The sequence below is a fragment of the Nothobranchius furzeri genome, chromosome 5 (assembly GCF_043380555.1).
Source record: "Nothobranchius furzeri strain GRZ-AD chromosome 5, NfurGRZ-RIMD1, whole genome shotgun sequence".
NCBI lineage: Eukaryota > Metazoa > Chordata > Actinopteri > Cyprinodontiformes > Nothobranchiidae > Nothobranchius > Nothobranchius furzeri.
In genome coordinates, this window is record NC_091745.1 from 78,725,121 (window position 1) to 78,736,149 (window position 11,029).

The 11,029-nt window shown below is 35.5% G+C and overlaps 1 protein-coding gene across 1 annotated transcript in view; it reads left to right on the plus strand.

The window, feature by feature from the left end:
• si:ch211-105c13.3 (protein S100-A10) overlaps nt 1-10,959 on the plus strand; it is a 13,674-nt gene extending 2,715 nt beyond the window's left edge. Inside the window, exons 2-3 of the mRNA XM_015950442.3 lie at nt 10,351-10,474; nt 10,557-10,959. Coding sequence (XP_015805928.1) covers nt 10,355-10,474; nt 10,557-10,712 — 276 coding nt within the window. The 5' untranslated portion in view covers nt 10,351-10,354 and the 3' untranslated portion in view covers nt 10,713-10,959. The remainder of the gene's footprint in view (nt 1-10,350; nt 10,475-10,556) is intronic.
• The last annotated feature ends 70 nt before the right edge of the window (nt 10,960-11,029 follow it).

Genomic DNA, 11,029 nt, shown 5'->3' on the forward strand with positions numbered 1-11,029 from the left:
GAGTTGGGGTGCTGATTCTCATCCACTCCTTCTTGAACTACCACCTCACCATGGTGGACTAACTTGATCGTGGGAGCCGTGCTGTCTGGGGGACTTTGCATCTAGCCTGGAGGGTTACCGAGACCTCTCCCTGGAGCTAGGCTTGGGGTGGGGCCCATGTTTGATCACCTTTTAGCCAGGCTTTGGCTCATGGGGTGTGGCCAGGCCCAGTCTGAACTAGTTACCTGGGCTTGTCCGTCTGTGGACCCGCCAGCTGCAAGAGGAACATGAAGGTTCAGTGCTCTGTGGACCAGATTGGTGCCCTTGGTGTGCCGATCCCTGCAACAGACTAAAAATGTATCCGTGGAGCAAGTAAAGAAACCTGCAGAAGGGATCCACCAGGGGTTAGACCCGGGGTTGTGGGGTTTACTTTTGTTTATTTAAATCTGTTATCACGGTGGAAACTTAGAGTTTCTCTTTCTCCAAACCTTACTGGTGACTCCAGAAGCGATCAGATGAAGACGACTGGACGTCTTCAGTTTCTCAAAGACGTTTCACTTCTCGTGCGAGGAGCTGAAATACGGGAGAGCCAAGCCTGTCTGCTGTTGCTCGACTCCTAAACATTTGCAGCTGGAGTTTAACGGCAGACTTTTCAGCCCAATTAGAAACCGCCAAAGTAGCGTGTGGTTCAGAGTCCCTCAAACAGCATCGGCTACACGAATAAAACAATGAGCAGAGCCTCACACCGACATTCATTCCACTTGAGTCATTCTGGTGTGTGTGTGTGTGTGTGTGTCTGTGTGTGTGTGTGTGTGTGTGTGTGTGTGCTGAGGGGCCGTTCTTTTATGCTGCGGCGTCTCCAGCTCTGACACGAACCTTCCTGCCTTCAGCTCGCTCTCTTTACCGAGAGCTCGAGCTCACCGACGCACTTCGGTCCGCCCAAACCTCGGCTGTTGGACATGAAGGCGTCGGAACAATCATAGAAGCTCATTGATTAATAATGAACAGCATGCTGTTGACAGATGTTACCTCGATGGTTGGATGGGTGTGTGTGTGTGTGTGTGTGTGTGGAGAGTTGACAACCTTGCACTTTGCCTCTTGATAACCACTCCAAAGTTCCTGTGTGTGTGTGTGTGTGTGTGAGAGAGAGAGAGAGAGAGAGAGAGAGAGAGAGAGGGAGTTGGTGTGCCATGGAGACATGAAACTATATCCCAGGTTTGGATCCCGGTTCTCACTCACTCCCTAATTAGGTTAATGCAGCAGAAGCCCTAATTGACTATCTATCGTTTGTGTGTGTGTGTGTGTGTGTGTGTGTGTGTGTGTGTGTGTGTGTGTGTGTGTGTGTGTGTGTGTGTGTGTGTGTGTGTGTGAGAGAGAGAGAGAGTAGAGGAATAGTGTTAGTATTGAGGTGTGGCATCTGTGCCAGATAGGCGCTCTACCAGCTTCTACGGTTTCCCCAACACCCGTCGCCACCACCCAACCTGCGCTACCGGGGAGTTTCCGATACACACTGGAAATCCTGCTGCAAAGCTTTCCTCTCCAGATGCTTATCAACTCTGCTCGGATATCATTTGTCCAGGCCCCGTGTTTTCTGTGAGCAGTTGCTTTGAAAGGCCACATAAAGTAACTTGGATGGAGCCCATTGGCTGATTAGTGTCTGATTGGGCTGCACGTGTTCCAGCTGTAGCCTTAGCGCTCCATTTACCGTGTTTATCTGGATTATTTTGTATAATATACAGTTTAAAATACAGTTCTGCTGGTATTTTAAAATTTGTTCTGTGGAAAGTTGAAAAAATAAATATTTTACTGGTTGCAGATGCCCCAGTTAAAATAAACAAGCTAATTTGGGCAAGCTAACAGCTACTTCCAGCAAGGCTAACACCAAAGTAGATTAGGACGCTGTAATAGTCCATTCAGATTGTAAACTTTATAAAACTTTGTTCTGTTGTATGGTTCGGGTTAGGATTGGCCCACTAAACTGATAGAGCCCCGTGATTGGCCAACCAAACCAATTAAAGCACTATGATTGGCAAACCACCGGACTGGCGGAGGCTGCGGAGGTTCCAGTGGAGCGTGGCTGGACCGACATCATGCAGCGCTATATTATTTAGCTTCTGCTCCTGTCCGTCTAGATTTCTGGGCTTGAAGTTAGCTTTCGCTATCGACATAGGTCAAAGGGAAATTCCACGTCAAGGTGACATTTTGTCTGTTGCCACATTCCCCAGAGTTAGATTAGTGAGACAACGCGTTTTGTAACCACCACAGTAATTCCCCTGGGCTGGCAGCCATCCGTCTACCTTTGCCTAGCATAAACAATGGAAGTGAATGGGAACTAGTAGCATTTTGTTTGCAAATGACTCAATAATGATACCAATTATTCTCGTTGAGCTCTAATCATGTCGACTGCAAATGAAAAGTAAGAAGTAACATGAAGGATATGCAGGAGCCAATTTAGACTTGGGACTATATTACGGCAAAGCACCGCCATCAGCCGCCGCTGCATGGATGTACACTCACGTTAAGGATTATTAGGAACATCTGTTCAACTTCTCCATTATCTAACCAACCAATCACATGGCAGATGCTTAAATGCATCTAGGGGTGTGGTCCTGGTCAAGACCATCTCCTGAACTCCAAACTGAAGGTCAGAACAGGAAAGAAAGGTGATTTAAGCCGTTTTGACTGTGGCATGGACGGGCCGGTCTGAGTATTTCATAATCTGCTCAGTTACTGGGATTTTCACCCACAACCATTTCTAGGGTTTACAAAGAATGGTGTGAAAAGGGGAAAACATCCAGTCCTGTGGGAGAAAACGCCTTGTTGATGAAGTCTGTGTGTGTTGGCGTGTTGAGGCCAACGACGTTTACACTTTTAGTCTATCACCACCGTTAAGCAACAGGAAGTGAAGCAACAGGCGATCAGCTATTTTTGATAAACTGATAAAATGATAGTGTGCAACATCTCTGCAAACATCCAAATGTGGCTCGAAAAGCCTGATTACGTTTGTTATTCTCTAAAAACCAGCAGCACGCGTTAGCTTGAATGGGCTGCAGCTGTGAGCGGCTCTGACGTTTTCTGGCTTTGTGTTGAGGAAGCAAAGTGTCCATCAGCATTCCCCTCAAAAGTCAAGCTTAACATTCGGTTTTCTTTGGGATGAAATGAACGAATGCAGTTGAACCGATGAAAAGAAAGACCTGGAATCAAGGCAACGGGAGTGAGTGTTTGTTTAATCCTGATTCGTTGATCAGCGTGTGGAGGTTATTACTCACAAAGACAAATCAAGTGATCAGACTGTGTCTGATGACTCCAATAAAAGAGTAAAATAAAACAAGAAAAATGAATATAGTAGATTATAGTGGAATACAGTAGATTATAGTATAATATAGTAGATTATAGTGGAATATAAGAGATTATAGTGGAATATAGTAGATTATAGTGGAATGTAGCAGATTATAGTGGAATATAATAGATTATAGTGGAATATAAGAGATTATAGTGGAATATAAGAGATTATAGTGGAATATAGTAGATTATAGTGGAATGTAGCAGATTACAGTGGAATATAGTAGATTAAAGTGAAATACAGCAGATTATAGTGGAATGTAGCAGATTATAGTAAAATTTAGTAAATTATGGTGGAATATAGTAGATTAAAGTGGAATATAATAGATTATAGTGGAATATAGTAAATTATAGTGGAATGTAGCAGATTATAGTGGAATATAATAGATTATGGTATAATATAGTAGATTATAGTATAATATAGTAGATTATAGTGGAATATAATAGATTATAGTATAATATAGTAGATTATAGTGGAATATAATAGATTATACTATAATATAATAGATTATACTATAATATAGTAGATTATAGTGGAATATAATAGATTATACTATAATATAGTAGATTATAGTATAATATAGTAGATTATAGTGGAATATAATAGATTATAGTGGAAAGTAGCAGATTATAGTGGAATATAATAGATTATACTATAATATAGTAGATTATAGTGGAATATAGTAGATTATAGTATAATATAGTAGATTATAGTGGAATATAATAGATTATAGTGGAATATAATAGATTATAGTGGAATATAGTAGATTATAGTGGAATATAGTAGATTATAGTGGAATGTAGCAGATTAGAGTGGAATATAGTAGATTAAAGTGAAATACAGCAGATTATAGCGGAATGTAGCAGATTATAGTAAAATTTAGTAAATTATGGTGGAATATAGTAGATTAAAGTGGAATATAATAGATTATAGTGGAATATAAGAGATTATAGTGGAATATAAGAGATTATAGTGGAATATAGTAGATTATAGTGGAATATAGTAGATTATAGTGGAATGTAGCAGATTACAGTGGAATATAGTAGATTAAAGTGAAATACAGCAGATTATAGTGGAATGTAGCAGATTATAGTAAAATTTAGTAAATTATGGTGGAATATAGTAGATTAAAGTGGAATATAATAGATTATAGTGGAATATAGTAAATTATAGTGGAATGTAGAAGATTATAGTGGAATATAATAGATTATGGTATAATATAGTAGATTATAGTATAATATAGTAGATTATAGTGGAATATAATAGATTATAGTATAATATAGTAGATTATAGTGGAATATAATAGATTATACTATAATATAGTAGATTACAGTATAATATAGTAGATTATAGTGGAATATAATAGATTATAGTGGAAAGTAGCAGATTATAGTGGAATATAATAGATTATACTATAATATAGTAGATTATAGTGGAATATAGTAGATTATAGTATAATATAGTAGATTATAGTATAATATAGTAGATTATAGTGGAATATAATAGATTATAGTGGAATATAATAGATTATAGTGGAATATAGTAGATTATAGTGGAATATAGTAGATTATAGTGGAATGTAGCAGATTACAGTGGAATATAGTAGATTAAAGTGAAATACAGCAGATTATAGTGGAATGTAGCAGATTATAGTAAAATTTAGTAAATTATGGTGGAATATAGTAGATTAAAGTGGAATATAATAGATTATAGTGGAATATAGTAAATTATAGTGGAATGTAGCAGATTATAGTGGAATATAATAGATTATGGTATAATATAGTAGATTATAGTATAATATAGTAGATTATAGTGGAATATAATAGATTATAGTATAATATAGTAGATTATAGTGGAATATAATAGATTATACTATAATATAGTAGATTATAGTATAATATAGTAGATTATAGTGGAATATAATAGATTATAGTGGAAAGTAGCAGATTATAGTGGAATATAATAGATTATACTATAATATAGTAGATTATAGTGGAATATAGTAGATTATAGTATAATATAGTAGATTAAAGTGGAATATAATAGATTATAGTGGAATATAATATATTATAGTGGAATATAGTAGATTATAGTGGAATATAGTAGATTATAGTGGAATGTAGCAGATTACAGTGGAATATAGTAGATTAAAGTGAAATACAGCAGATTATAGTGGAATGTAGCAGATTATAGTAAAATTTAGTAAATTATGGTGGAATATAGTAGATTAAAGTGGAATATAATAGATTATAGTGGAACATAGCAGTTTATAGTGGAATATAGTAGATTATAGTGGAATGTAGCAGATTATTGTAAAATTTTGTAAATTATGGTGGAATATAGTAGATTCAATTGGAAATAATAGATTATAGTGAAATTTAGCAGTTTATAGTGGAATATAGTAGATTATAGTGGAATGTAGCAGATTATAGTGGAATATAGTAGATTATAGTGGAATATAATAGATTTAAGTGGAATACAGCAGATTATAATGGAATGTAGCAGATTATAGTAACATTTTGTAAATTATGGTGTAATATAGTAGATTAAAGTGGAATATAATAGATTATAGTGGAATGTAGCAGTTTATAGTGGAATATAGTAGATTATGGTGGAATGTAGCAGATTATATTGGAATATAATAGATTAAAGTGGAATACAGCAGATTATAATGGAATGTAGCAGATTATAGTAACATTTTGTAAATTATGGTGGAATATAGTAGATTAAAGTGGAATACAGCAGATTATAATGGAATGTAGCAGATTATAGTAAAATTTTGTAAATTATGGTGGAATATAGTAGATTAAAGTGGAATATAATAGATTATAGTGGAACATAACAGTTTATAGTGGAATATAGTAGATTATAGTAGAATGTAGCAGATTATAGTGGAATATCGTAGATTAAAGTGGAATACAGCAGATTATACTGGAATGTAGCAGATTATAGTAAAATTGAGTAAATTATAGTGGAATATAGCAGATTATAGTGGAATGTAGTAGATTATAGTAAAATTTAGTAAATTATAGTGGAATATAGCAGATTATAGTGGAATGTAGTAGATTATAGTAAAATTTAGTAAATTATAGTGGAATATAGCAGATTATAGTGGAATGTAGCAGATTATAGTAACATTTAGTAAATTATAGTGGAATATAGTAGATTAAAGTGGAATACGGCAGATTATAGTGGAATGTAGCAGAGTAAAATTTAGTACATTATAGTGGAATATAGTAGATTATAGTGGAATATAATAGATTATAGTGGAACATAACAGTTTATAGTGGAATATAGTAGATTATAGTAGAATGTAGCAGATTATAGTGGAATATCGTAGATTAAAGTGGAATACAGCAGATTATAGTGGAATGTAGCAGATTATAGTAAAATTGAGTAAATTATAGTGGAATATAGCAGATTATAGTGGAATGTAGTAGATTATAGTAAAATTTAGTAAATTATAGTGGAATATAGCAGATTATAGTGGAATGTAGCAGATTATAGTAACATTTAGTAAATTATAGTGGAATATAGTAGATTAAAGTGGAATACGGCAGATTATAGTGGAATGTAGCAGATTATAGTAAAATTTAGTACATTATAGTGGAATATAGTAGATTATAGTGGAATACGGCAGATTATAGTGGAATGTAGCAGATTATAGTAAAATTTAGTACATTATAGTGGAATGTAGCAGATTATAGTAAAATTTAGTAAATTATGGTGGAATATAGTAGATTAAAGTGGAATATGATAGATTATAGTGGAATGTAGCCGATTATAGTAAAATTTAGTAAATTATGGTGGAATATAGTAGATTAAAGTGGAATGTAATAGATTATACTAGAATACAATATCTAATAATAGTTAAATAATAAATATAACATAATAATACTTCTCGTCAAGACCACTCCAACTCCTGTTCCTCGGGATTTAGCTCGGCTGCAGCTCGGTCCAAACGCTGCTGCTAGATTGCTGACCGGCACCAGAAAGCGGGATTACGTCACTCCCCTCTTAGCCAATCTGCACTGGCTTCCAGAACCTTTCAGAGTTACTTGTTTTTGTTTTGAAGTCTCTGCAGGGCTGAGTTTTCTGTCTGCGTTACTCACCCCATACAAACCATCCTGTGCGCTTAGGTCATCACAGCAAGACTTACTAGCTGTTCCAGAGTAAAATGCCTGACTAGAGGAGGCGGGGCTTCTCCGTTTGGGCCCCCAAGCTTCCACTCGTGGTCAGACAAGCGCCTTCACCGCCGGTTTTTAATGAAGGCTGACTTTTATTTAATGGCGTTCCATCAGCACATGAGCGAGCCACATTTCTGGATTATTTAGCAAATTTTCATCCAGTTATATTTGACTTATTTATTTAGTTTTTTACTAGCATTCTTTGCTCTTATCTCCTGCTTTTATTTGTTTTTATATCTATTTTCATCAGTCATGATGTCAGCGATGTTTTTTAATGTGTGTACAGCACTTTGGTTCACCTCCTGGCAGTTAGACAGTGCTATAGACATTTATGATTATGCTGCCGATGATGATGATGATGATGATGATGATGATATAGTAGATTACAAAGGAATACAGTAGATTATAACAGAATATATTAGTTTATAGTAAATTATAGTGGAATATTGTAGATTATAGTAGAAGTTGTAGATTATAGTGGAATAAAGATAATAGAAGATGACAGTAAAATGTAGTAGATTATAATAAAATATAATAGATTATTGAGGAATATTGTAGATTATAATAGACTGCTGCAGCAGATCCCTTAAGTAAATATGTTATAGTAGAATATAGTACATTATACTAGAATAGAACTAGTAAATTATAGTAGAACATAATAGATTATAGTATACATTAGTGGAATATAGTAGATTATAGTACATTATATTAGAACATAGTAGATTATAGTAAAATAAAGTAAAATTTAATAGATTATAGTTGGTTTTACCCAAAGAATACATAGCTCCACCCACTCTTGCCATCATGCATTAGACCTTGTGCTGACTTGTGGCATAGAGTGTGAGGAAATAACGACATTTCTACATAATCCAGTCCTCTCGGGCCACTTTCTGATAACCTTTGAGTTTTTTGTAACTGAGTTCTCGAGACATGAAAGTAAATTTCACTGTAGTCGGTCTCTATCTGACAACGCAGTTGCATCTTTTAAATCAACTGTTTGCTATCTTCAGCATCTCAGAGGACCGTAGCAGAGGGCAATATTTTCATTTCTAGCCCCTCACAAATTAATGATTTAGTTCATAATGTTACTTCCTCTTTATGTGTGGCATTAGATGATGCTGCAGCAGGTCCCTTAATTAAATATATTATATTCAATTCAATTTTATTTTTATAGCACCAAATCACGACAAGAGTCGTCTCAAGGCACTTCACATAATAAACATTCCAGTTCAGGTCAGTTCATTAAGCCAATCAGAAATAATGTTTCCTATATAAGGAACCCAGCAAACTGCATCAAGTCACTGACTTTTAAAATATAGTACATTATACTAGAACAGAACTAGTAAATTATAGTAGAGTATAATAGATTATAGTACATATAGGTGTAATATAGTAGATTATAGTAAATTATATTAGAACATAGTAGATTATAGTAAAATGAAGTCAATGTAATAGATTATAGTAGATTATAGCAGAATATAGTAGATAATAGTAAATTATAGAGGAATATAGTAGATTATAGTAGAAAATTGTAGATTATGGTGGAATATAATAGATTCAAGTATATGTTAGTAGAATATAGTAGATTATCGTAAATTATATTAGAACATAGTAGATTATAGAAAAATAAATTAAAATTTTATTGATTATAGTAGAATATAGTACATTATACTAGAACAGAACTAGTAAATTATAGTAGAACATAGTAGATTATAGAAAAATAAATAAAAATTTTATTGATTATAGTAGAATATAGTACATTATACTAGAACAGAACTAGTAAATTATAGTAGAACATAATAGATTATAGTATGTATTAGTGGAATATAGTAGATTATAGTAAATTATATTAGAACATAGAAGATTATAGTAAAATAAAGTAAAATTTAATAGATTATAGTAGATTATAGCAGAATATAGTAGATAATAGTAAATTACATTAGAATATAGTAGATTATTGTAGAATACAGTAGATTATAGTGGAGTTGCCAGGTGCAGCTTCCTGTCAGTGTTGACATCCAGGAAAAACAAGTTAATTGCCTTTTAGGTTTTCACAGAAAAGCCGACAGCTTGTTTGTGTTCGGCTTGTTTGCTTGAGCAGTTCTGGGGATGATTTTCAGGTCATACGTGTCAGCGGTGTGTGACGAGGGATGCTGCTGCAGCACGTGTAATCCGACCTGTGGGGATCATCAGGTGTCCGCTATCAGAGATCATAGCTTCACCCTTTGTTTACATCTGAGCTTCATGCTACAGCCTTCAACCTCCTCTTCCTCCTCCACTTCAAAAGAATGTGTCCAATGCACACTATGAAGTTCACGAGACCTGTAGCACACAACTACAGGTAGAACTGGAAAAATGAAAATATGGTGCAAATTTCATTTATGTCACTAATCCAACCTAAAAGGTGAAATGAATCGATGAGAAAGAGCCGTTCCATGCAAATCCAGATGTTTCAGCCTCTGTCTGTTATAATCGTGAGGATTATGGCTTGCAGCTGATTCACATTTAAGACCTCAGACAATTACAATATAAGGTTTATGGAGTCACAGAAGCTTTTGAATTCATCTGAAACTGCATTTTGCCAGTTCCAGTTGAACTCACCAGCCAGTCTGAGCTCAGTTATAATTTCATTTAGACGAGAGATGCTTTAAGGATGATAATGCCTCCTTGGAAGCTGATGGAGGCTGAACCCAGCCACAGTTTAGATGGTCTCTCAGTCTGAGCTGGATTACTGACATGAGTGGACCAGATTCTAGTTTTTCCAGTTTCACCTGTAAATGTATAAAAGTCTAAAATGTGTTAAGTAACTTCTATTTTATTCTCTTCCTTCTGCTCCTTCAGAAACATGGAGGCAGCAATCAAGACTATAGTGACGACATTCATTAATTCGTCCAGGGGGAAGGATAACCTCGACAGTAAATCCTTCCAGAAACTGGTGCAGAAGCAGTTCAGCGGCACCATGGAGGTGGGAAGGGTCGTCCTTCGTCAGCAGGTGAGCTTCTGCAGCTGAAACCATCCTGAGCATGTTTCCTGTCTGCTTCATCCAGGACACGGACAGCAGCTCGGCCATTAAGGAGATGCAGCGGGGACTGGATGAGAACAGTGATGGAAAAGTCAGCTTCGAGGAATACCTCTCTTTGATTGGCTACGTGGCGAATGCCATGAGTGAGAGGAAGTGTGGGTCCAACGCAGATGCATCGTAGAAGCGGCGGCGGCCATCATGGAGTCTTCAAATCAAAATACCCACTCTTTTTTTTAACCTTCAAACATTCCAGCCTCAGTGTGTGCATGGGCCTTTACGTCAGTCCGTAATCATCGACCAGTGTCGAGTTCAGCCGTTTTCATGCAGTCATCTCCACTGAGAACGCATTAAAGAACTTTGAAGGGCCTTTTTTTTATTCCAGCAACAAAAAGAATGTGTTTACGAAATAAAACCTACTTTGCTATCCACTTGTTTGGTGCTGTGTGGTGTCATTGCCAAATGGGCGTGTCTGTCCGAACGGATTAGCCGCTACAGCTA